The 27,301-nt window shown below is 42.8% G+C and overlaps 1 protein-coding gene across 18 annotated transcripts in view; it reads left to right on the forward strand.

The window, feature by feature from the left end:
- The window catches only part of LOC105471806 (myb-like protein A), a 504,277-nt gene that overhangs the window by 316,829 nt on the left and 160,147 nt on the right, over positions 1 to 27,301 (forward strand). For 17 of the 18 annotated variants that reach the window (XR_011611998.1, XR_011611999.1, XR_003015908.2 and 14 more), the window contains one exon: positions 17,861 to 17,968. Coding sequence is in view for 3 of the 18 variants with exons in the window: in XM_011724550.3 (XP_011722852.1) it covers positions 17,861 to 17,968 (108 nt within the window). In the remaining 15 variants the exon portion in view is untranslated. Of the gene's footprint in view, positions 1 to 17,860; positions 17,969 to 18,165; positions 26,775 to 27,301 lie in introns of those variants that run through there. The other variant, XM_011724552.3, reaches the window with a different exon arrangement.

Here is a 27,301-nt window from a genome sequence, read left to right on the forward strand (position 1 = left end):
CCAGAACTAAAAGTAAAATGAAAGAAAACAAATTTCAAAAAAAAGAAAATTCTACGTACATTGAAATATACAATTTTTACATGCACCATTTGATGAGTACCACCCACCCCTCTGTCAAGATACAGAACTATCACCCCACAAGTTCCCTCTTCCTCCTTCCCTGTCAAATCCCTTCCCCAGACACCTTGCAGGGACAAACCTTGTTTTGTTTTGTTTTTTACACCTCCTAGATTAGTTTCATCTTTTCTAGAATGCAGTATGAATAGAAGGGACATCATGCACTCTTTTCTGTCTGGCTTCTTTGTTCTATGTTTTTCATATTTACCTAGTTTCATAATTCATTCCTTTCTGTTGCTGAGTAGTATTCCGTTGTGTGCATATACCACCTCTTGTTGATACTTTCTTCTATTGATGGATATCTGAGATGTTTCCAGGTTTTGGCTAGTATGAATAAAGCCAAAAAGAGCCATTTTAATTTGGGACATTTAAAAAAATGTGTGAATAAACTTTCATCTGAATGCAGGGTTCTGTGGTAATAATGTTTGAAAATGTCACCTCCAGCTCTGACATGCTGAGTTTATAATTTTCATAAATAATATAAAAAGTCATTTCTTCATCCATTCATTTGTTTACTCAACCGCTATTTAGTGGGCCTATTCTCTGCCAGGAATCATTCAAGGCTCAGTAGGAAAGAGAACAAATGTAAGTCGGTCTGGTGCAGTTGACATGCTAGTGAAGGAAAAGACAAAAACATCAGTTAACAAATACGTGTTATGAAGGAAAAGAAGCCAGGTGAGTGGGTAGGGTATTACAGTTGATCCAGAGGTAGGCAGGGTGTCATTTTAGGTCTGGAAGTAGGGAGAGGAACTTAGGGGTGATGGTCAGGGGAGGGACTTATATGATGTGGATCTGTGTCCCTACTCAAATCTCACACCAAATTATAATCCCCAATGCTGGAGGTAGGGCCTGGTGGGAGGTGATTGGATCATAGGGACAGCTTCTTATGCTTTAACAACATCCCTCTTGGTGTTGTCATGATGAGAATAAGTTATCACAAGATCTGGTTGTTTAAAAGCATACAGCATGTCCCTCTGTCTCTCTTCCTCCTGCTGTGGCCATGTGAAGATGCCTGCTCTGGCTTTGCCTTCTGCCATGAGTAAAAGTTTCCTGAGGACTCCCCAGCCATGCTTCCTGAACAGCCTGTAGAACTGTGAGCCAATTAAACCTATTTTCTTTATAAATTACCCAGTCTCAGGCATTTCCTTATAGCAATGTGAGAATTAACTAATACAGAAAATTGGTACCAAGGGTGGGGTGTTGCCATAATGATACTGAAAATGTGGAAGCAGCTTTAGAACTGGGTAGTGGGCAGACATTGGAGGAGTTTGGAGGACTCAGAAGAATACAGGAAGATGAAGGAAAATTTGGAACTTTCTAGAGGCTTGTTAAATTGTTGTGACCAAAATGCTGGTAGTGATATGAAGAGTAAAGTCTAGGCTGATAAAGTCTCAGATGGAAATTAGGGACATATTGGAAACTGGAGTAAGTTCACTTTTGTTATGCTTTAGCAAAGAGATTGGCTGCACTGTGCCCCTGCTTTAGGAATCTGTGGAACTTTGAACTTCAGAGTCATGATTTAGGGTATCTGGCAGAAGAAATTTCTAAGCAGCAAAGCATTCAAGATGTAGCCTGGTTGTTTCTAACAACCTATGCTTATTTGCATGAACAAAGAAATGATCTGAAATTGGAATTTATATTTAAAAGGGAAACAGAGCATAGAAGTTTGGGAAACTTGCAGCCTGGCCATGTGGTAGAAAAGAAAAACCCATTTTCAGGGGGAGGAATTCATGCAGGTGGCAGAAATTTGTATGACTAAAAAGAAGGCAAGTACTAATAGCCAAGACAATGGGAAAAAGGCCCTGACGTCATTTCAGAGAGCTTCATAGCAGCCCATCCCATCATAGACCCAGAGACCCAGGAGGGAAGAATAGTTTCAGGGGCCAGAACAAGGGTCTCTACTCCCCTGCACAGCTTTGGGACACTGTTCCCTGCATCCCAGCTTCTACAGCTCCAGCTGTGGCTAAGAGGGCCCAAGGTACAGCTCTGGATGCTGCTTCAGTGGATGCAAGCCATAAGCCTTGATGGATTCCATGTGGTGTTAAGCCTGTTAGTGCACATAGTGTAAAAGTTGAGGCTTGGGAGCCTCCACCTAGATTACAGAGAATGTATGGAAAAGCCTGGATGTCTAGGCAGAAGCCTGCTACAAGGTTGGAGCCCTCATGGAGATCCTCTACTAGAGCAGTACAGAGGGAAAATGTAGGGTTGGACCCCCCACACCGAGTTCTCTTTAGGGCACTACCTAGTAGTGCTGTGAGAAGAGGGCCACCATTCTCCAGACCCCAGAATGGTAGAGCCACAAGCAGCTTGCACCCTGTGCCAGCCCATGAGAGCAGCTGTGGGGGTTGAACCTTGCAAAGTCACAGTGGCCAAGCTGCCGATGACTTTGGGAGCCCGTCCCTTGCACCAGCATATTCTGGATGTGGGGCGTGGAGCCAAAGGATAATATTTTGGAGCTTTAAGGTTTAGCGACTACTCTGCTGGGTTTTGGACTTGCATGGGGCCTGTAGCCCCTTTCTTTTGGCAGATTTCTCCCTTTTGGAAAGGGTATATTTACCCAATGTTTATACTGCCATTGTATCTTGGAAGTAACTAATTTCTTTTTGATTTTACAGGCTCATAGGTAGAAAGGACTTGCTTTGTCTCAGAGGAGACTTTGAACTTTAAACTTTTGAGTTAATGCTGAAATGAGTTAAAAGACTTTGAGGGACTGTTGGGAAAGCATGATTGTATTTTGCAATGTGAGAAGGACATGAGATTTGGGGAGGAGCTGGGGCAGAATGATATGGTTTGGATATGTGTCCCTACCCAAATCTCATGTTGAACTGTAATCCCCAGTGTTGGAGGTGGGACCTGGTGGGAGGTGATTGGATCATGGGGGTGGTTTCTTATGGTTTAATACCATCCTCCTTGGTATTGCCATAGTGAGAGTAAGTTATCACAAGATCTGGTTGTTTCAAAGTGTGTAGCACCTTCCCCCTCTCTCTCTTCCTCCTGCTCTAGCCATGTGAAGATACCTGCTCTGGCTTTGTCTTCTGTCATGAGTAAGTTTCCTGAGGCCTCCCTAGCCATGCTGCTTGTACAGCCTGTAGAACTGTGAGCCAATTAAACCTCTTTTCTTTACAAATTACTCAGTCTCAGGCATTTCTTTACAGCAATGTGAGAATGGGCTAATACAGGGACCTTTTAGGAGGAGGTCAGAGGAGGGTTCTTGGAGAAGGTAAGGTTGGAAGAAGGTACAAGGAAAAAAGCTTATGTCTTTAAATCATCTTCATTCCTCATAATTCAGCACACTTCAGAGGCAACTTCCAATTCACCTGTTGATGGTAGTGAAGACCCAAGGCTCAGAGAGGGAGCAATTGGCCCTATGGTTGCATGATGAGTCCTCAGTGGCAAGGCCGAGACTAGAGGTCTGTATTCAACATTCAGCTGTTGGTGGACAGAACTCCTCCTTTGCTTCTTAAGAGGGGCTTCAGTCCTGTCATAGGCCCTGTACTTCCTCGATTCCCTACCAACTCCCTCCCCACTTCTTCCCCATGGGAAATGGTAGCATAGTGTTAGAAAGCCACATCCATACTATGGCTTCTTGAGGATTTCTGGTTTGTGTGTCTTTGAGCAAGTCCTCCCCTGATGTTGGAGGATTCTTACCCCTGAAGTTGGGCAAGGAGTGAAATCTTGATGGTGGGACATCCACTCACATGTCCTTTGAGACTTGTCATGTTTGTCATCATGTGCTTAGCACAGCTGCCTTTCATCTGCAAACACAGCCTGGGAGCTGTTTATATTTTATCTAATTTAATTCTTATAACAATCCCATGGGGTTGTTAGGTAGTACAGTGCTCTCTCTGTTTTTACAGATAGAAATCTGGAGACTGAGTGAGGTTGAGTAATTTGCCCGAGGTTGGCAAGAGGCTAAAGCAGAATTCTAAACCAGATCTGTTTGATTCTGATGCTCTTGCTTTTAGCCACAATGTTTTAGCATCTGTTCGATTCTGAACAGATGGACAGAATTTGCAGAGGTCAGAGGGAGGTTCTAGAATAAAGCTGTTCTCTAGTTTACAGGAGAGAAATGGAGGTAGTGATACACCTGTGCCAGTTCTGGGATGTGTAGCTGGGAGGGAAGCCTTCTGTGGACCACCACGTAGGAGGGAGAGCATGGCAGGGTATGACAGGAGGAGCATTGGTTCTGGATCTGAAAAATCGTGTGTTCAAATCCACACTCCACCACAAATCCCACGAATGGAGGACGTTTGGACAAATTGTTGAAGCCTTCTAAGCTTCCATTTTCATGTCTGTAAAACGGGATAATAGTGGTATCTCCCTAGTGGGTTGCTGGTTTTAGGTACAGTGAGATAATGCAAATGAAGTACTTAGATAATACCAGGCTCACAGTAAATGCCTAATAAATGCTGGCTGTTGTTTTTATTCGCTATTGTTCTGAAAAGTGGCAGGCACTACAGACATAGAAAGTGCAGAGAGTGGAAAGACAACAATGCATTTTAGGGCCAGGCAGCCCAGAGCTGCCCAGGCTGGCATCTTGCCCAGAAGTGGGAGTGATCTCACAGAGCCCAGGGCCTTGCAGGAGAATTTTTGCAGACACCCAACTTCCTGCATCAGTGGGGTCGTGTGATCTCTGGAGTGCCTTCCGACTTGGAGAGGTCATTTCAAGTCTCTGCAACGGTAGCGATGATGGTTCCAGCAAGGGAGGGAGAAGGGGCTTCTACTGGCTCTTGGACACTCCAGCTGTCATTTTTGGGAATGTGCTCACCTGCCCCAGAGGGAAATAGATGATTGAGAAAGGAGGCAACCAGGAGACTTAGGCTTTCCCAACAGTCACCTACTAGCTTCGGTGCGTTTGCCACAGACAGCAGGCCAAGGCCAGTGCCACGGCAGGTTAGGGTGTCCTGCACATTCACTGTACCAATGAGTGGTATTTTGCAAACTCATTATAAACAGATTACATTTCTTATCCTAATGTGGCTGTTGGCTACCTGCCCATGAATTTTAGCCTCCAGGAGAAAAACAATTGCTTGAGCTGAGTGTTCTGTGCTTTTACTTTCCATACATTACTCAGGGCTCCTTCCAGTTCCCCCAACCCTTAATCTCTCTCTCTCTGTCTCTCTCTCTGTCTCTCTCTCTTTCTCTGTCTCTCTCTTTCTCTCTCTTTCTCTCCTCTCTCTCCATCTTTTTCCTTCTTCTTTTCAGAAAGTCCTCTTTCATCTTGGGCATAACTAGAAAATCTGGAAGCTGTGCTTCCTGCCATGCATTAGCCAACAGGGTCCTTTCCTCCCAAGCCAGGGAAGAAAGCACGAAAACCAATGTCCAGGCTGGGTCTCTCGGGGTCCACAGCATCACAGGCAAAGGAAGGAACTGTCTCCATGTCTGCCGATGGATCCACACACATTTCGCTGGGCAGCATCTCTGCCCCAGGAAGCAGCGTTGCTTACCACACTGGGCACCCAGATGTCTGGTCTTGCATGGCAGGCAGCCTCTTTCTCCTGGCCTTTTCTTGTCCAAAAAGTCAGAGGGGCAGGCCAGTTCCAGAATGGGATTCCAGGCAGACCAGGAGACTAGGAGTGCATGTGGGCAACTGCAAGGAGATGCATCTGTCTGCATGGTGTCCATGTGTTCATGTGCACACCTGTGCATGTGCTCCCCCAGACTTACACACACTCGTGCACACACGCTCACACAGGTTCATGCTCCAAGCCTCTTGCTCAGCACTTTGCTATTAGTAGCTCACTTTTCTAAAAAGGTCTGCTTAGCCATTTGTAAGAATAACCACCACTGCCTGTGTGAGAGCCCAGGCCCCCGCAGGGAGGACAGGGCCGGCCCTTTGCTAGGACTGTCTGACCGCCCGCCTCATGTTAGGATCCAGAGGGAGGGCCAAGAGGGGAGATGAAAAGCCTTCCTGAGTGGCCAGGGAAGCCTCCAGTGCCTGTACTGAGGGACAAGGGAACTCACTGGTAATGTCTGCGGGCAGTTGGCCAGGCTCCTGAGAGCCAAGATGCCACCTTCTTCACAGTGACAGCAGGGAGCATGCTCCATGAAACCAGAATGAGCCTACTCTCCACTCTGGGGTCCTGCTGTAAAAGCCAAGAAGCAGAGAGCCAAGCTGAGCCCACCAGGAGCTTGGCACAAGGCTCTCACCCACAACTGCTCGCTGATCCAAAAGACAGGCTCTGAGGCTGGAAATTCAAGTGTGGTGGTGCTGTGACGGAACACACAGCCACCGTGCACTTGCGTCCCTGGCAGCCGTAGTCCAGGCCTGAGAGGGCCCAGTGTCTGTGGGTGTTTGTATTTAATTGCGGTAGGTGAGAAGGGCCAATGGTTGGGTTTTATTTCAAAACTGCTTTAAGGAGAAGTAACATTGTAACATTAGGTGGCCCAGAGCTGTGAAATGTGCCCCGGTCATAAATGCTTCACCATCAATTAACACCTCCAGAATACCTAGGAGTTGCCAGCAACTTCCCATTCAAATAACATCTTAAACCTTCCTCCACCCCACGCTGCCCATTCCCTCGCAGGCAGGCCTGCATGATTTGATGATGACTGCTCGCACTGCTGGCCCTAGCTGTATAAAAGTCCAGACAGTTGGGCTGTGAGGGGAACGCCCACCTCAGAGTAGTTTAAGAAAGAAAGATATTGGTTTACTTCGGAAAAGCTCAAGACCAGCTGAGTTTAATGGCGTCATTAAACTCATTAGACATGGGGCTATTTTCTCCATGTCTCTGCTTCACCTTCCTAGGAGCTGGCTGTCTTTGAGGGGCCCGTCGCCAGGAGGTGCTGGAAGTGGCTGCCAGCAGTTCGGTGCACAGCCTGTCCTCTCAGCAGCCCAGGTGACAGGTGTCTTGGGAGTGGCAATGACGGGACCAGCTGCTCATCCTGGGCTGGTCATTGTGACTGAGACGTGGGGTGGGCTGGTTAGTGGTTCTGAGCCACTCGTCCACCTCTGGATCTGGCAGCTCCACCTACACAGTGTCGGGCTAGGCATGGGAGCATTCTGGGCCAGGAGAAATGGGATTGGATCCTGAATGGTGGGAATAGCAGGTGTCCCCCTCCATGTGCCTGGGTCCAAGACTGCTCTGCTCTGGACCTTCTGCACCTTCCGAGGTACAAGTTGCAGTGCTACCCTTGCTGAACCTACAACCCTGTTCAAGTGACTTAACTTGTCTGAGTTGCAAACGAGGACATTGAAAGAACCTATTGTGAGGATTAACTACAATACAAGAGTATCTGGCCCTTGCATTTAGCAACTCACCGCTTACTTGTTCAACCAGGTAAAAAGGTTCTGATCCCAGTGTTGCAGGACAGAAAGACCTCCTGCTCTGTAGCTGCAGGTGTGACCCAGCATGGAAAAAATTGCAGGAGAAAGACAGGCAGGAAGAGCAACTAAGAAGGTGGGAGGCACCTGCATAAGATGCCTTGAGGTCATGGGCATGACTGTTCACAGAGCTAGTCCCTCAAGCAATGCGTTAAATCTACTGAACTGTGATGAAGCAACTTCTGGGTGAATTTTGTCCTGCTACAAGGTGTCATGGAATGGCAAGGTGGCAGATCTCAAAAGTGGATGCAATGTTTGTTTGTTTTTTAGGTAAAGCAGAACATTCCTGGGGATGGTGTCAAACTCCCTTCCATACTGTTGAGTCTACTGATGATTACACTGGCTCCTCCTCTTTGCCCCATCATTTCACAGGTTTCCATCTTAAAGAGGAAGAGAAAAGAAGGAAGAGAAAGGAAGGAAAGAAGGAAAGAAGAAAGGAAGGAAGGAAGGAAGGAAGGGAGGGAGGGAGGGAGGGAGGGAGGGAGGCAGGGAGGGAAGGAAGGAAGGAAGGGAGGGAAGAAGGAAGGAAGGAAAGGGAGAGAGGGAGGGAAGAAGAGAGGGAAGGAGTTATCAAACCCAAACTCTGTGCAGGGCCGGAGATGTCTCCATGGGACCCCTAGAATAGATAGGTTCTTGCCTGTTCTCCTGGTGGATGGAGATGCCCACCAGTAGCTGTGAGAGTCTCCCCGAAGGCCTGATTGTGGCTCCAAGTTCTATAGGACTCATTAGTCTTTTTTCCCTAAAGGGTCTTGCCATTGAGAGGCACATGATGTGCTGTTTCAGAAAACAAAATTGGGACATGTTCTGATGTGACATTCATCAAATGTATACAGATAGGTGTCATAGCCCCCAAAAAAGCTTATCTCTTCTAGGCCACACATGGCTATTTCCTCCAACTGTGTCAGATATTACAAAGTTTCTAGCAATCAAAACAAGCCAAATGTCATTCTCAGGACCCGTTGGAGGATTTTTTGCTTTGTTTTGGCTTTGTACGGTATCCATACCATTTTCCAAATTCTTTTGTCCTTACATATTTTGTTTTTTCTTTAAAAAAAAAATCACCTATAATCCCATCACCAGACAAAACCACTAGAAAGAAACCAACATTTTAGCCATGTTTTTGTGTATACAAAAAGTATGTGTGGAATTTTTCATTATACTATTGGGACCATGACATCTATCACACTTTTTATTAGGAAACAGCCTTCAACAATACACATTTAACAATATGCTTGATGTCTGTGTAATATTTCATCTTACAAATATATCATGATTTACTTAAGCATTCCCTGATTGCTTGCTTCTAACTAGAAAAAACAATTTTGCTAAGTGTCACCATTGGGCTAGAGTAATAGTGCGGTGAGACCAGAGTTATGATAATCTTCAGTTAATGGACAAGGGACATGATGGTGTGAAAGGATAAATAAACTACCCAAAGACAACTAGCTAGTGAGACCAGCATGGACAGTCAAGCCCAGTGCGTGTAATTTGTGCTCCCCTACACTGTTCTCATATACTTGGACCCTTGCATACATGATCTCCTTAGTCATCTTGAAAGAGAAATGTTAGCTTACTGTTTTTATTTGCATTTCTTTGGTTGCTTTTGAGTTTGAGCATCTTTCCATTTCTTATAGACTATTTGCATTTGTTTTTCTACAAAATGCCTGTTCACGGCTTTTGCCCATTTTTCTGTTAGCTTTGGCCTCTGTATACACACACATATATTATTAGTCCACTATCTGTCATGTAAATTCCCCAGTTTTCTTCTTGCCTTTTAATTTTGTTATGGTCATTTAGGACTAAGAAGTTTTAAGTCTTGTATGCTTACCAATATTTAATCTATGACTATACCCATTATTTTTATGCTTAGAAAGTTTTCATTCCTATCAAGTATAGATAAATGTTCAGTTCTACTATTTTATTTTGATTGTGCAGTGTGTTCATTTTTGGCATTTAATTAATTAATCTATCTGGATGCTATCATTAGTTTCCTTCTGAAAAAGTCAGTCCAGGCCGGGTGTGGTGGCTCACACCTGTAATTCCAACACTTTGGAAGGCTTGAGTCCAGGAGTTCAAGACCAGCCTGAGCAACATGGCAAAACCCTGTCTCTATCAAAAATACAAAAATTAGCCGGGAGTGGTGGCACATGCCTGTGGTCTCAGCTACTCAGGAGGATAAAGTGGGAGGATTGCTGGAGCCTAGAAAGTTGAGGCTGCAGTGAGCCATGGTTGCACCACTGCACTCCAGCCTCAGTGACAGAGCAAGACCCTGTCTCAAAACAGACAAACAAACAAACAAACAAACAAAGAAAGGCAGTCCAGATGTACTGGAACAAGCTTGTGTGGGATGGCTACACTCATTTCCTGTTCTAACACACCTGTTAACTGGATGAGCTCCTATATCCTCATCCAGGTGCCAGGTCTGCCACACCTGGTACTGGCATGAGCCCTATGGGGAGCATACCAGCAGAGACATTATACTTCCACTGAGACAAAATAAAGCCACATTGACTTTTAGTATTCATATTATCAACTGACATTAAACCCATGGCAACTAAAATCTCCAGTTTTTTGTTTTTTATTCTGGGGGTGAGGGTACAACTTTTAGAAAAAATATCTCTCCCTAAGACTGCCAATCACTCTAAATTTGCCTCTAACACTTCCACATAACTTTATCTACTGAGTAGGCAGTATTTACCATCTGCTGTTTCATCCTGTAGCATAATTTTCTTTTATATTCCCAGGTGTGAAAATATTCAAACTGACCCCTAATTTTCAGCTTTCAGAGCTATCTGCTACTTCCCAGGTCACTTTGGTTTTTAAGTTCTTTCACATGCTGTTGTTGGACATCTGGGTTATTCCCAAGTCTTGTTTTCATATAGGCAGCTGTCAAGTCAAGATAGCCGTGGCTCTGCCTGGCATGTTCTTTAAGGTTGCATTTTTATTTTTATTGTTTTATTTTATTTTTCTTGGAGAGAGGAGTTTCACTCTGTTGCCCAGGCTGGAGTGCAGTGGCACGATCTTGGCTTACTGCAACAGATCTTGACTTACTGTAACCTCCAAGTCCCAAGTTCAAATGATTCTCCTGCCTCAGCCTCCCAAGTAGCTGGGATTACAGGCACCCGCCATCACGCCTGGCTAATTTTTATATTTTTAGTAGAGATGGGGTTTCACCATGTTGGCCAGGCTGGTCTCAAACTGCTGACCTCAGGGGATCCACCCAACTTGGCCTCCCAAAGTGCTGGGATTACAGGTGTGAGCCACTGTGCCCAGCCGCATTTTTAATATTCAGTGTTTTTCTTGACATATATTCCAACTAAATTCTTATTGGTGTTGTTGGTTTGACCTCATATTTGGTCCTATTGAAATGAATTTGAATCATTAATGATTTGGTTCTTTATTGCATTCATTGTCCTTCTTGGCTTCTGGTTACCCACACATTAGACACAAGTGCCTTTGGCATCTTTTTTTCAAATCTACAGACGAGGAAACTGAGTCCTAGAATGGTGGAGTGATTTGATGAATATTGCAAAACTATAATGGGGAGATTAGATGGGGATCCAAGTCTTGTGCCCCCAAAGACAGGACACCAGGCAGTGTAGAGGTGGCCAGTACCAGAGCAACAGCCTAATGATGCTATGTGTGTCACACACCCAGCTCACTCAATCCTGACCACAACCCCCACTGCTTTGATTCCTGCCCCATCAGTAGCAACTGAAAGGACATCTCCAAGTTCACCTTCAAGGACACCGTTAAGGCTGGGCCAGAGGAAGCTGGGCCAGTGGAAGGACATGACCCCTAGCACTGTCCCCCTTCATAAGACTTCACAGTTCATCATTTCATTTGGGCATCCTTTTACAATTCACTAGGAATCCCTCTTATCTTATTTTCATCTGGTCCATATTCCTGCATTTCAAAAACAAGACTGTTCTGAAAAACTGTCAGCTGCTTGCTGAGGTTATTTTTGGTGTATAGTACTTACCAGAGTCACCTGGTCAGCATTAATCACCCCATCATGAAAGACTCATGGTTGTTTGGGGGGTATTGAACCCATGTTGTACCCTATATTTTTTCTGAAATATTTTCAATCCAGATGGTCAATAGTTCTAGAATATTCCCTCAGGGATTGCCATTGAGCAATTGACCATTTTTACAAATGTTGGAAATGGACCATTTGCCCAGGAAAGGGCTTCCCTGTGTTGAGTCACTGTGCTGCTGCCAGGTCATCGAAGAGTTTTCATTGTTAAACTCGTGTAGGGCATCCAAGCACCGCCTTGCTGCCTTCTCACCAGGCCAGGGGTCCACCTTTTGGAAGAGCATCTCTCTAACTAGAAGGGAGAGACATGAAGTTGAAATTGCTTGGCTCTGCCTCCTTTTTTTTTTTTTTTTTTTCCCAAGTGTCTACATTTTAGCATCTTCCCTGTGCAATCCCTTTCTTGTCTTACTCTTCAAATAGCTTTGAAAACCCTTCTGAGATCGCGGGCCTATTTGCAGCCTCTGCGTAGGGTTTCCCAGTGTGGTTCTCACAGGTTCAGGCCCCCCCCCACCCTGGTATTTTCCTTGACTCCGTGTCCACTTCTCATCTTCTGGGTATCTCTTTCATAAAGTCTGAGATCACCAGTGGTCACCCTGTGTGGCCCACATTGGATTTTTCTAGCTATTTCCTCTTTTTGGTCCTCACTGGGCTTATTCAGGATTGTTTACTACACATATGCAGAATTTGGGGTTTCCCCCTAATCTTTTTTCTCACTTGGGATCTGTGTGTGTTCAGACCCCCTAGCCCCAGCCTTCCAGGTTAATATTGTGTGGCACTAGGACATTAGCATCAGTTTCTTCAATTTGGTATAATTGTGTGTGATAATAGAATTTACCTCCTGGAGTTGTTACGAGGATTGAAGGAAATAGTGCTTAGTTTTGGTTAGTATTAATATTATTGTCTACCTATTCCTGACACATTTTATGGTTATAAGTGACAGAAAACTGCCTCAAACTGGCTTAAACACAAAAAGAGAATCTATTGCTCAGAGACGTTTCCCCTGGGACTTACCATCAAGCAACGTCCAAAGGTAGACCCAGCTTTCGGCACAGCTGGGTTCACATCCCTGGTAATGTCTCCAGGACTCAGAATCTGTCCATCTGGCTCCTCTGATGCTCTGTGTGGAAGGAGGAGGTGGCACAGCAGCAGCCTCCAGCTTGGCAGAGCCATGGTGGGGAGCAGGACCCCAGCGCTTAGGTTTGGCTCCCATCCCAGCAAACTGGTGCTCTGCCAAACTGAATTTGGAAGACTTGCTTTCCCAGAGAAGAGAGCACATGAGCCTTCCTGACTGCTAGTGATATTGCTGACACAAACTGGACACCTCCTCCACTCTGTAGCTAAGGGGCAGCTTGGCCTTTCAGTGCAGCTCTTTTCTATCAAGGGAGACCCCACCAGAATTGAGATGGGTAACCCCGAGCCCTGTGCACAGGTGCCTGCTTTTACTCCCTCATTCATCTCGGTCTGGACATTCCTGACCTTGACTCTTGTCTGTGACATCCTCTGCACTCCTCCATGTGCTCCACTCAGCTCGCTCCTGAGAGCTGGTAATTAATCCGCCTTGTCTTTACCCTCTGACCTCACCGAGCCTCCCATATGGGTTTCCACACCTGGCAACTGACCTTGGAGTTACTCCTAACTTTGTCCCGCAGGCCTGCTGGATTGGATTTTATGTTTGCTTGCTAACTTCTCTGACTCTTGACCTAGTCTGGTTACTTGCTGTGGTTGTGTGTGACACCTCTGTGTTATACACAGTGCTGGGCATTGCTTTTTCAGCAGCCTGGAATCAATCCACTGCCTCTTCTTTCCCCAATTCGATGTCCTTTTGTGGCACTAGCTCTCTCACTGGGCACCGTCTTCATGGTAAATCCGGTGCTTTTCCCCCTGCGTGAAAGTGGAAAGGTGTCCACAGTGTTTCCTCCCTTGCCCCAGGGAGGTCCTGAGCTGAGCTGAGCTGAGCTGAGTGGTCTCAGGAGGAGGGACAGCAGGCTGTTTGTTCCCTGCAGAGGCACTTGATGGTGGCACACTCTTGTCCCGGTTGAACCTGGTTCTCCAGCTCAGAATCCAGCACCCCTGTTGACCTCACAAGCTCCTTCATAGCTTCCAATTCATTCCCTTCTCTGCTTGAGTCAGCAAGAGACATTCCTTCTGCTTTCAAGAGTCCTAGCTCATATTCCTATGCTGTGCTTCATCTTGCCTGGCTGTGTAGATTTACTTGGGCTCTTTTCACTCTTCCTTCTGAAGTTACCGATTGCACTTTTTCTGGTCTCACAGGCTGGCCTCCTGCAGCATGCTCTTCCCAGCTTTGGGCCAGCACATCCTGCTTCCTGCCAGGCCCCCGCTGTTCTGAGGTGGATCTGGGCTGCAGTCCAGGAGACAAAATTCTCCACTGTGACACCATCTACATGCCCAGATGTTCCCTCCATATACTTCCTCTTTCTCCTTTTCTTTTCCAAACTCACAAACTTCAAGTGAGAGAAGGAATGAAAACACCACCTGTAACACCAATTCCTCCGATTTCCTCCCCAGAACTTCAAAGTAAACAGAAATGTATTGGGCTTAGACTGGGACTTACGGCTGATCAGAGTTGGAAGAAGCCTTAGAAACCATCACCAGCCTTCGCTCCGGTGCTGTCTCTGATCGTTTGGCTGTGGCTGACTGAGTTGTCACATCTGGGCACAGGAAGAAAAGTGCTGGGAGTGATTCCTAGTGTCTGTGTGGATAGGGGAAGGGAGAGTGACAGCATATGAGCTGGTTGTTTGCCTGTCCTCCAACAACCTGCTGTGTACTTTACAAAATGGGGACACTGAGTCACATCTATCATGTTGTCTAAGGACACACAGGAAGCCAGGGCAGATTTGGGGGTAGAATCCAGGTTGTCCAGCCTTCTCTATCAACAACAATGACTTCTCTTCCCACTGGAATTCACTGTCATAGGATGTCATCTATGTCTGCTTCCTGACGGCATGTGTGTCTCCCGGTCTGTGATGTCAGTGCTATACTCGGCCACCTCTGTACACGACGGTGTGGCATGAAAGGGATCCTGCTGGTGCCTGTGGGACTGGGGCTAGTCCTCTGGGACAACTTTCAGAATCACAGTTCTTCTTCCCTAGGTCAAGAGGGTGGTATACAGCCAAGGAAGGGTGGTCCTGGCCTCTGCAGTCACAGAGCCCCAGGGTTTGGAAGGTGCTGTGGAATCTCACTCCTCAGTTTGGACTTTTTGTCAAACTGCAGCTGGAAAAAAATTAGAAATTGCTGCTCCAAATGGAACATACTCCATTTCATTCCAAATGAGAAGTAAACAAATAGACGGGTGAGCCTCCCCAAAATGATATAACTCCTCACACTTAAGACGAGAAGTCAGTTCAAGTGCAGTCCTGGCATGACTCATTGGGGCTTGCTGCAGGAACAGAGGCGAAACGTCCTCATCCTGCCTGTGGAAGCCAGCTCCTTATTTTAAATCCCATCCTGCTTGACTGTCGGAGTCAGACAGAGCCTTCCTCAAAGCTGAAATGCACGCACAGAATTAGAAGTCCCTGCGGGAGCAAGCTCACGGTGGTGAGAACCTTGCAGAGCAGACAGCTCCAGGGGCCAGCGGCTGCCTGCAAACACTTGCTGAGCAAGCCCCTGGGAGAGGGGCCTTTCTCCCAGGCCAGGAACGCCAAAGCGGGGTTTCCTGATAAGGAACACAGAACTGCTGTTTCTTGGAGAGGGAGTTCACATGGACTGAGATCCATTCTCAGGCTGGGCCTTAGTAGTGGGACAGCATCCTGTTTTATTAAAAGCCTGTTGCTGGCAGGGAAGGCTGTCTGCCTGCTGAGTGGGCAGGGGCCCAATATTGCTGTGGGCAATTCCAAGCCAGTACTGGGAGCTGACATCAAACCAGGAAAGAACACGACTGTTTTTAGCTGATGTAGCAGTACATTTTCTTTCTTTCTTTCAGTCTTTTTTTTTTTTTTTAATAGTTCTATTGCCTGGTTTCACTGTGTACATTTTGCGTGTGCAGGCATGCGTGTGACATCCTGCACGCAGCTACAGCCGGGGTTCACTCTGAGATGAGCCCGCCCCACTTATTCTCCCTTTCTTCCTCCTTTTCCCACCTCCCCCTCTCCCCATCCTTCCCCTACTGACCTCCCCAGCTCTAAAGCCCCTGATAGACGTAAAGAACAGAGGGAGACCCAGGCTGTGGCCTGGGGTTATTTACAGGGTTGGGGTGGGTGAGAGAAGAAAAACAGACTGCTTTGTTTATCTTTTGAGTCTTGAAATTATAAAAAACGCATTCATTTCCAAGGAAGCCTTAATTTGTAGGATCCCCAAAAATTTAAAAAAAGTAAAGGGAGATTCACTTCAAAAGAAACTAGGGGAAACGCTGTTTTATTTGTTGCTGATTTGTTCATTATTCTTATCATATTTAAAGTTAGGTTTGTTGAAGGCAGGCAAAGGTAGTCACTTTTTCATATTTTTATTATATTCTTACTTTCTTCCTCCATTGCCTTATCAGTTAAGAGGGCAAATAATATTTCAAGAGACTGATAGAATATGCTCTGCACCCTGCTCATTTCATAGCTCTCTGGCGAATTGGGGTTTTTGTAAACTTTTATAATCACATTTTCTGCTGAGGTTATAGATGACTCCGAGAGTCTTCCAGTCATGCTGTAAATTAAAGTGACTCAAATTGCTTCCACTTTTACAAATTAAAAAAAAAAAGTACTTCTATACAGATTTTTTAACAATTAAAAAAAAAAGTCATTTTAACACTCTGGTTGGTTGCCTGTACATGACTCTTCTGGCTTTTCTTAAAATTTGCAGTGAACAGCTCCCATGTCAAATATAACATGTTAACTTACTGGCTTCTTTTTAACCTTGCACTCAAGCAATAAACTTTTCATGTAGAGCCAGAAAATGGTACATGTTGTGAACTTTTTTTTTTTTTTTTAAAGATAGAGTTAGTGGTGATAAAGGGATTTCAGAAAAAACAATGTACTTGAAAATGTGTTACTTCACATTAGAACATTCAATTTTATCTTAAGAATATAAATATTCAATTTTACCTCATTAGTCTTTGTACTGAGACAAGCCAAAAATAATGTAAACTGACCATTTTTTGCTATACATTCTAATATTTTACATATTTATAGGAGTTTTCCAAGTCATGATATATCATATAAGGCACACAAAAAAAGAATGACATAAATCATGTTAAGTGCAGTCTACTTTTTCCTGAGCTATATCTTTTTTTTTTTTTTGAGACGGAGTCTCGCTCTGCCGCCCAGGCTGGAGTGCAGTGGCCGGATCTCAGCTCACTGCAAGCTTCGCCTCCCGGGTTCCTGCCATTCTCCTGCCTCAGCCTCCCCAGTAGCTGGGACTACAGGCGCCCGCCACCTCGCCCGGCTAGTTTTTTTTTTTTTTGTATTTTTTAGTAGAGACGGGGTTTCACCGTGTCAGCCAGGATGGTCTCGATCTCCTGACCTCGTGATCCGCCCGCCTCGGCCTCCCAAAGTGCTGGGATTACAGGCTTGAGCCACCGCGCCCGGCCTCCTGAGCTATATCTTTAAGACAAAAGATATTTAACAAATTGAACGTGTGTTTTGGGGGAGGGTCCACTCTCTGGTTACTTGAGAGAAAACCGGAGGATTATCTCTGTGGTGAAGGAAAGTGTATAGAAGGTAGTATTTTTTTTTTCCTTTTATAAAGGGGTAGGGCTCTATCTGTTGGTGCAGTATTCTGCCTTTTGTGTTTTTTTCTTGTTAATTTAAAACATTAGCTCCAAGTTTTTAATATAGTAGTTTCCCGTGAGTCACTGGGCTGAAAGCCCATCCTATCTGTGTCAGGCAAGGGTCCAAGACAAGAAACGAGTAGAACACAGATGTAAGAAGGCTTTATTAGTGCAGCTAAACTTTGATAATTAGGAAAGTTCCAGTTCTTCTACGGTAGTTTATTTGTAGATAAATGTAGCTGTAACCTTTCGGTGCCAAAGGAAAACCTCCTCATTCAAGACAAGGGATACGGAATAGGAAGAGCTCAGAGAAAACACAGTTTTCTGTGTTACAGATAAGTATTTACATTACCAATCAACTTTTGGTTCAGGAAAGAAGTGATAACCTGTTTAGGTTTTTAAAAGGAATTCAATATCCTGTTGACTAAATGCAGAGCAGGTTCAGAGGAAGATGACTGTTGAATAAGGCAATTGATTCCTTCCAAGAAAGCATAGGGTGTAGCTTTTATTACAGGAAGTGCCATTGATAGTACTTTTTCTGCTTTCTGGAAAATCACCCAGGAAATAAAATTTGTTTTAAACATTATTTTTAAAACAGGCTCTGCCGACTTCCAGTTCTGGAACAAGATGATTAAACTCATTTTTCCCCGCTCTGCTCCTCTAAATACAGCTAAGTACCTTGGAAACTATTCAGCAGACAATGATAAAGAACTCCGAAAGCTAGCAGAAAAGAAGGTCTACTTGCAAGAAACCTCAGGACTTGAGAAACAGCAACATGGTAAGTTTTCTAAGTTTCCTTTTCATCTCCCGTATACCCTGGGCTGTGCTGGAATCACCAGCAGGCACAGACAAAATGACAATAAAACAACAACAAAACCCCCAAGAACATCCTATTCTCTTTGGCCAAAGTTCAGGGAAGGGGAACCCCAACAGAGACCCAGTAGGAAGCTCTAGCCCCTGATTTGTACAACCCAGGGTCTTTGCAGAGAGATTCATCTGCCAGCAGCAGCAGCAGCAGCAGCAGCAGCAGTAGCAGCAGCAGCAGCAATAGTAGTAGCAGCAAAGCCCTGGGCGGTCCTGGCCCCCAGTCCACGACTTAGACACCAGCACATGGCCTGATTCACCCACAGAAGCAGCCACCGTGAAGCGCGCTGTGTCTCCCCAGACTCCATCCAGTGGCATAAAGAGACCCAGGCTCTGCAGCTTCCTCCCCATCATGGAAGGCTGCCCATCTACAGAGTTTCCAAACATAATAAGCACTAAGGAAACAACAAACGTGATATGCTGAAAAAAAAAAAAAATTAAATCAAAATGAAACACTAAAAAATGTCCAAGTAAACAACAGGAAGGCAAGAAAAAAGAAACAAAAACATGATAAACAGAAGGATCAGAGAACAAATATTAATAATAAAATATCAGACTTAGCCCTAATATATCAATTATCTTAAATGTAAATATTCTAAATGCATCAATTAAAAATGCAGAGATTGGCAGAGTGTATTACAAAACATGACCCAGCTATGTGTTGTTTACAAGAAACTCGCTTCAAATTCAATGATATAGGTAGACTGATAGCAAATTGATGGAAAAAGATATAATATGCAAACATTAATCAGAAGGAAGCACAAGTGGCTATATTAACATCAGAAAAAGCAGACTCCAGAGCAAATAAAGTTACTATAGGCAAAGAGGGAAATTACATCATAACAAAAAGAATGAATTCACCAAGAAGATATAGCTATCCTGTTGTGATGTTATGATACATTTTGGTTTTCATCCATGGGTCCTAGCTCATAACTCCCATATCCTGTGTTAGAGTCTTACAAGATTGTTGGGGGTGTTAGGCCTCGGGGCAGGCCTCTGACCTTCTCCTGCCTTCCTTTCACTCTAATGTTCTCCCACCTTTCTGCCTTTCTGATTGTGAATCTTAAGACCCTCCCACAAGGCAGTCCCATCCTATATCCTGGGGGAAGGAATGCTGACATCATGAAGCTTCCATAAAAAGCCAAGAGGACAGGGTTCATAAGCTTCCAGATAGCTGAACATGTGGAGGTTCCTGGAGAGTGGTGCTCCCAGGGAGGGCATGGAAGCTCCGTGACCCTTTCCCCATACCTCACCCTAGGCATCTCTTCATCTGTCTCCTTTGCAATATTTTTTAGTAATAAATCTGTAAACATAGGTAAGTGTTTCTCTGAGTTCTGTGAGCTGCTCCAGCAAATTAATCAAACCCAAAGAGGGGGTCATGGGAACCCCACCTTGAAGCTGGTGGGGTCAGAGGTTCTGGGGGGCCAGACTTACAACTGGTGTGTGTAAGGGGGCAGTCTTGGGGGCTGAACCTTCAACCTGTGGGATCTGACTCTCTCTCTGGGTAGATAGTGTCAGAACTGAATTGGAGGACACCCAACAGGTGTCCACTGTTATATTCTAGCGGATTTTCTCCCTAGTAGGCCTAGCAGTCTTGAGTGTGGGGAGATGGCAGGGGTTGATGCCCCAACCACAATTGTGGATTTCTTCTTTCAGCTGTCTTAGTTTTTGCTTCACATATGTGACAGTCTGTTGTTTGGTTCACAGATATGTGGAGAAAACTCTCCCTAACTGTGTTTTTCTTCTACTGTCACACCATGACAGTCATCAACACAGAAACCTTTCTTCATATCATACAAAGCACAAAAAAGGAATGACATAAATTGTGTTAAATGCAGTCTACTTTTTCCCAAGCTGTATCTTTAAGACAAAAGATATTCAGCAAATAGGACTGTTTGTTTTGTGAGGTGGGGTATCCACTCTCTGGTTACTTAAGAGAAAACCAGAGGATTATCTTTAAGGTGAGGGAAAGGGTATAGAACAGTATTTTTTTTTTCTTTTATAAAGGCACAGGGCTCTATCTGTTGGTGCAGTGTTCTGACTTTTGTATTTTTTTCTGATTAATTTAAAACATTAGCTCCAAGTTTTTAATATAGTAGTTTCCCATGAGTCACTGGGCCTTTCTTCTGTGTGAAGATTGTGGTGTGATAGTAAAAGAAAAACACAGTTAGTGAGCATTTTCTCTACGTACCTATGAACCTAAACAACAGACTTTCACATGTCTGCGGCAAAAACTAAGACAGCTGAAAGAAGAAATCCACAAGTGTGGTTGGGCATCAATCCCTGCTGTCTCCCTGCACTCAGGACTTCTAGGACTACTAGCAAGAAAATCAGCAAGAATATAGAAAAACTTAACCACACCATCAACTGACAGGATCTCATTGACATTCATAGCACAGTCTGTCCAACAACAGCAGAATACACATTTTTTAAAGGTCCCGTGAGACATTTACCAAGATAGAGCATATCTTAGATCATAAAACAAATGTTAAAAAATTCAAGAGAATTGAAATTATACAGGCTATGTTACCTGGCCATAATAAAATCAAAGTAGAAATCAAGGCAGAAAGTCAATAGGCAAATCTCCAAACACTTGGAAACTAAACAACAAACTTCTAAATAATCCATGCATCAAAGTGGCAACCACAGGAAATTTTAAAAAGACAAGAAAAGAATGAAAATGAAAATACAGCATGTTAAAATTTGTAAGATTAGCTAAAGCAGTGCTGAGAATAAAATTGATAGGAGTAAATGCTTACATTAGAAAAGAGGAATGATCTCAAATTACTAATCTAAGTTTCTACTTCAAGAAATTAGAAAAGTTGAGCAAAATAAACTCAAAGGAAGCAGAAAGGAGGAAATAAAAAGCAGAAATTAATGAACTTGAAAACTGGAAAAAGAAAAAATGAAACAAAGTTGATTCTTTAAAAGAATTAATAAGATTAATAACTTTTAGCAAGATTGGCAAATATAAAAAGAGAAAAGACATGAATCACCAACATCAGAAACAAAATAGGGGACACCACAATAGGTGTCTTTAGCTACTAAAAAGATAATTTAAGAACTATAATCAACTTTATGCTCATATATTCAACAAGTTCAAAGAAATGGGATAATTCCTCAAAAACCACAAAGTACTAAAACTTAGCCAAGGTAAAATAGATAATCTGAATAACTGTGTAGATATTTTTAAAAATTGGATTTATAATAAAAATACTCCCAAAAAAGAAATCTCCAGACCCAGATGATTTCATCCAAGAATTTTACCAAACATTCAAATAAAGATTAATGCCAATTCTATGTATGTGTTCCAGAAAATACGAGAGAAGAGAAAATTAGGAAGTTCCCAATTCTTTTTATGAAGCCATCATTACTCTGATACCCAAATCAGCTGAAGAAAGTATGCAAAAAGAAAGCTACAGGCCAATATCTCTCATGAACTTTGGATGTAAAAATCACCAATCAAATTTAATTAATCAAAATCCAACAATGTATAAAAAGACTAAAACACCATGACCAAGTGAGATTTATGCCAGGTAGACAAAGCTGATTCAATATTTGATAAGAAATTAATGTAATTTATCATAGCAACAGGCTAAAGAAGAAAAACCATATAATCATAAAAATTGGCATCAAAAAATTATTTAACAAAATTCAACACCCATTAATGATGAAAATAGAAAATCCTCTCAAGTACACTAGGAACAGAGGGAGACTTCCTCAACCTCATAAAGAACATCTATTAAAAAACTACATCAGACATCGTATTTCATGATAAAGACAGAATACATTGCCTTATACGATCCAAAACAAGGCAAAGATTTCTACTTTTATCAGTCTTATTAAACACAGTACTGGAAGTTCTAGCCACTGCAATAAGGCAGGAAAAGGGAATAAAGGTCATGCTCATTGGAAAATAAGAAATGAAACTGTCTCCTTTTTTAGGCAGCATGATTATATGCACAGAAAAATCCCAAAAAAATCTATGAAAAATAAGTTGTCCTCCTTCTGCTGGCTACATTGATCAGGCAAGTGCTGCCAGTTGTTCTTAGGGGTTCTGCTTAAGTGCCACAGGAGATGACAGCACAGAAGCTGAGGCACAGCTTGGGCATGGTAGACCAAGGGGACACCCAACTCCATTACTCCCTAGCTCTATGCCCCTGAACACCTTCCTTGATCTGGCTGAACTTTGGTCCCCTCATCTGAAATGGAGTTGATGATAGAACCCAGAGGCCATAATTGTTGTGCGTGTTAAATGAGAGCAAGTGTGTAGGAAATGTGTCATTGTACTTGCTGCGGGCACCGCTGCTATTGCTGCTGTTGTGTGTGATACTGTGCTATTCATTCTGGCACTCCCAGGCACTGCCACTGGAGCCAAGAGACCAGAATTCCCTCTTCAGTGATCCTATGACTTGTCAGCTCAGTTAATTGCTCTGATTCTCACTGCTTTCATTTATGAAGTGGAGACAATAACCCCTCTCTCATAGGAAGGGTAAGACCAGAAGAGCCTACACTCTGGGTTGGAATAATATTTCTATACAGTGATCAAGAGAGTGTTCTCTGAAACCAGACTCTCTTTAAATCTTGCCTCTATCACTTATTAATTATATGGCTAACTCTTAATTGAGGCCAAAAAAGTGTGTTCTTAATAAAGCTATATAGAAGATTAAATTAATTAAAACATGTACAGTCCTTTTGCAAAAGATCAGGTGAAACAGCATTCATGAAAGTGTTTCAGCACTCTGAGAATAACAATAGCAATGGCTAGAAATTAGTGAGCACACCCCACTACCAGCACCAGGCAGAGAGCTTTGTACCTACAACTTTTTACTTAGTCCACATAACCATGAGTTCGTCTCATTTGTGTAGACTGGGAAACAAAAGCCTAGAGAAGTAATTTGCCCAAAGACATAGCTTACAAAGCAATAGAATCCAGGTCTGGACTCTCGGGATCTGACTATTCTAATGCCTTGCAGAGAAAGTAGGCTAGAGAGGGCAGGAATAGCTTGATTAGAGATCACTTCCACTGGCACGATGGGTAAAATCTGATGTGGGAGGCTCTGAGTGCGGCCTGTGATGGCAGAGTGGAGGAGCCAAGAGTCATTCTTGGCCTCACTGTGACTGCCTTCAAACTAACAAGTTGCCTGAGAGATAAGGTTCCATTTGATAGGACGCCAGGTGGGATGTGCATCAAAATATCCATTTCCTTGAAGGATCCAATGATTAGGCTGAGGCAAAATATTTTAGACCATTCCCAGGTCTAAAAATAACTCCATCATCACTTCTAATAAGGACTCAGTCTGGAGTGACGTCACTGTTTCAGGTGCAGAAAAGGAAAGCATGACTGTGTGTCATTGACTTAAAATAGGATTGAGGCGAGAGGGGCAGCTGGGCTCATGGACGTCAAGTGGACAGTTTCTCAGCTGGTATTTCCTATATTTCCTGTTTTGGACAGCAGGTTCCTGCCCTTCTGAGCTGGGGGTAGGGGTGAGGGAGTGTACGTTAAAAAGCTCTGTTGACTTGCTTTTTCTCTTCTCCATGTGTGTTCTTTTCATCAATAATCTGCATTCATTTTTACTGGCTGTTCGTGCATTATCCGGAGACACACTAGTTACAGAAATTAAAACAGGCAACTCTTCCTCTTTCTCCCTAGCTTTATGCTGCAGATCCATGAAGTTTTCTTGACTATCCTTGCCTAGGGTACAGCAAGGAAACCACTATTTGGATAATTTCCCTGATTCCATGGTACCGTGGAAATGGTGGGCTCTCTATATGTCAGGGTATTCTATGTCTATGAAAAGGTATTTCTTTTGAGAGCGAGGGTGGACTGGAGTCTAAGAATCTACCAATTTTTAAAATAATTCAGCTACATTTAAGTCAATGAATTGTATTCAAGACTGACTTTGTAGTGATTTATTCAATGAATTATTTCATTCCAGATAATTTTGAAAGGACTTCTGGTCCAGATAAGACAGCATAGATCCATTTCTCTCTTCTCTCCTCTCAGCTAAGTGCAATTATAATGTCTAGAAATAATGCAAGACATAACCAAAGGAGAACTCTGAAAGATGGAAACAGAAAGAGGAACGAGTTAGGGACCCTAAGACTGGAGGAACAATAGAGGTAGGATGTCTTACCATCACTGCATCCAACAAGAGAAGGTGACCTAGGCCTGGTATTACCTGATCCCAACCTGGCACCAAAAGACAGCCAACACAGACTCATTCCTCCCGCTTCCTGGTGAGTCTGGTATTCTCCTCCACGTACACAGACAGACATGTAGGGTGACTGGGTGGTACCAACAATGGGAATCACATCATAACAGGCAACCTAGTTTGGGAAGCACTCTTGGTCTCCATAGGCCTGAGACTCCCTTTGCCCATCTAGAGGCACCAGGTGGCCCAGCCCAAGGAAATTCCCTCAGCCCCAGAAAGGGGCATCAGCAAGGACCAGTGGGAGCTCCAGTAGGCTATAATAGTATGAAGGCTCTGAAATGAAGTTGCCACTGGACCCACAGCCCACTAAACTAGGCTAGGACCTTATGCTAAACCTAAGCCAGGTGATAGCCTGCAAAAAAAAAAAAAAAAGAAAAAAAGAAAGAAAAAAAAAAGACCCAGAGTCTTTTAACATAAAAAACAGGATGTGCAAATACAATGAAAAAACACACATTATACTAAGGATTAGGAAAACTACCTAAGTGAGAAAAGACAAGTGACACCAACACTGAGATGAATCAGGTAGTGGAACTGTCTGACAGACTTTAAAACAGCCATTATAAAAATGTTTCAGAAAGCAATTACAAATTCTCTTGAAACAAATGAAGGAATAGAAAAATCTCAGTGAGGAAATAGAAATTATAAAAGAAGAACCAAGTGGAAATTACAGAATTAAAAAATGTAACAATAGAAATTTTAAAAACTTACTGGATAGTAAAATGGATATGACAGAGGATAGAATCAGTGAAACTGAGGAAAGAACAATATAAATTCCCTAATCTGAATAACAGAGACAAAATAGACTGAAAAGTACTATCATGAATGATAATTTTGATCACAAATTAGTAATATTAACCACACGGAAGATGAGTTGCTAGGTCAGCTTAAGAGAACAAATAGTTTTAGGTGAGTGGCAAATAATTGGAAAATTAAAAAGTTAAGTGATGTCATGTATAATAACATCAACATACAGAGAAATAAATATAATAAAATGTAATTAAAAACTATAAAATCATTTTGAAAAGACATTAAAAGAATCCAAAATATATGTTCATGGAATAAAAGACAATATTTTTATAGTCAGTTCTGTCCAAATTGACCTATAGAGTCAGTAAAATTTTACAACAAATTTTAGTGGAATTTTGTTTATTTTATTTGAGGGATAAACTTTATATTTTATTTGGAAATTTGAAGGACTGAAACAATCTTGAGCAAGAATATTTGTTAAGACTTATTCTGAAGCTTTAGCAAATAAGACAGTATGAGATATGCACAAGCATAGACAAATAGACCAATGGAACAGAAAAGAGAGTACTAGAAAATAGACCATGCATATTCAGTAAGTTGGTTTATGACAAAAGCAATACTGCCATGCAATTGGAATAGGACAGATAATGTTTGCATAGATGTTGCATAGTCTGTTGAATCTTCATACTTAAAAAAAAATGAATCTTGACTCTACCTCACACCACACACACAAATCAATCTATAGAATGTAGATCTAAAAGTGGAAGGCAAAATAACAAAACTTCTAAAAGATAACATAAGAGAATAATTTATGACCTTGGAGTAAAATTTTTTCAAATGTAATACAAAATGTACTAAGCACAAAGGAAAATATTGATGAATTGGACTTCATTAAAACTAAGAACTTCTGCCCAGGTGCAATGGCTCACACCTGTAATCCAACACTTGGGGAGGCCAAGAAGGGAAGATCCCTTGAGCCCAGTGGTTTAAAACCAGTCTGCATAATATAGTGAGACCCCATCTCTACAAAATATTTTAAAAATTAGCAGATGTGGTGGCACACCTTGTGGTCCCAGCTACTCAAGAGGCTGAGGTGCAAGAATCGCTTGAGTCCAGGAGTTTGAGGCTGCAGTGAGCCCCGTTTGCACAAATGCACTCCAAAAATAACAAAAATAAAAATAATAATAAATAAATTTTTAAAACCTAAGAACTTCTGTTTATCAAAAGACACCATTAAGACAGTGAAAATACAAGCCCTTGAGTAAGAGAAGATATTTGCAAATCATAAACCCAATAAAGGGTTTATACCTAGAATATATGAAGAATTTCCATAAGTCATTAATAACCCAATAAAAAATATGGGCAAAAGATTTGAACAAGCACTTCACAAAAGAGGTTTTGTAAGTTTCTAATAAATGCTAGCAAGGAAGTGCAAATTAAAGTCATAAGGAGATAACCTTTACAGAGCCACCAGGTTTGTCCAAAATGACAGACTAATAACACTAAGTGCCAGAGAGAATATACAGCAACTACAGGTGCCATCCACTGGCTGGTGGGAGTGTAAATTAGTATAACCATATTGGAAAATTGGCAGGATCTACCACAGCTGAGCATTTGTGTATCTTATGACCCAGAAATTCTACAAAAATGTTCATGACTCTCTAGCTATAGTAACCAAAGACTGGAAACAATCCAAATTTCTATCAACAGTAGAATGGATAGGTATATCACGATGTACTGAGCAATGAAATTAAAGGACTTAATGCAACACACAGTAACATGGATGAATGTAATAAATATCATGTTCAGTAAAAGAAGCCAGAAAACCAAGAGGGTGCCCTGATGGCTCTATTTACATGAAGTTCAAGAACAGACAAAGCTAATCAATGGGGTCAGGAGTCAAAGTGATAGTTATTTTGGGGATGTGACTGGTAGGGGCACAAGTGGGGCGCCTGGGGTGTTGGCAATGTCCTACTTCTTGACCTAGTCAGTTGTTTCTCTAGTTTGCCTCCTTTGTGAAAATTCATCAATATATTCTGGTTATTATTTGTGTACTTTTCTCTATGTATCTTTTACTTCAGTAAAGAGTTTACTGAAAAGAATATACTTGGGTTTGGAGAGTTGAAAACACCCACAATATCTTCATTGACTCACAAAGAATATTTTACATGATGTTTAAAAACTTTAGCAGCTAAAGTGCTGTTATCTCATTCTGAGCTGATTACAGATTATAGATTAGTAGGAAAGTAAGTGGGCTACTTGTTTAAAGATGGTCTACGTTAAGT

Source organism: Macaca nemestrina, chromosome 13 (assembly GCF_043159975.1).
Source record: "Macaca nemestrina isolate mMacNem1 chromosome 13, mMacNem.hap1, whole genome shotgun sequence".
NCBI classification, from domain to species: Eukaryota; Metazoa; Chordata; class Mammalia; order Primates; family Cercopithecidae; genus Macaca; species Macaca nemestrina.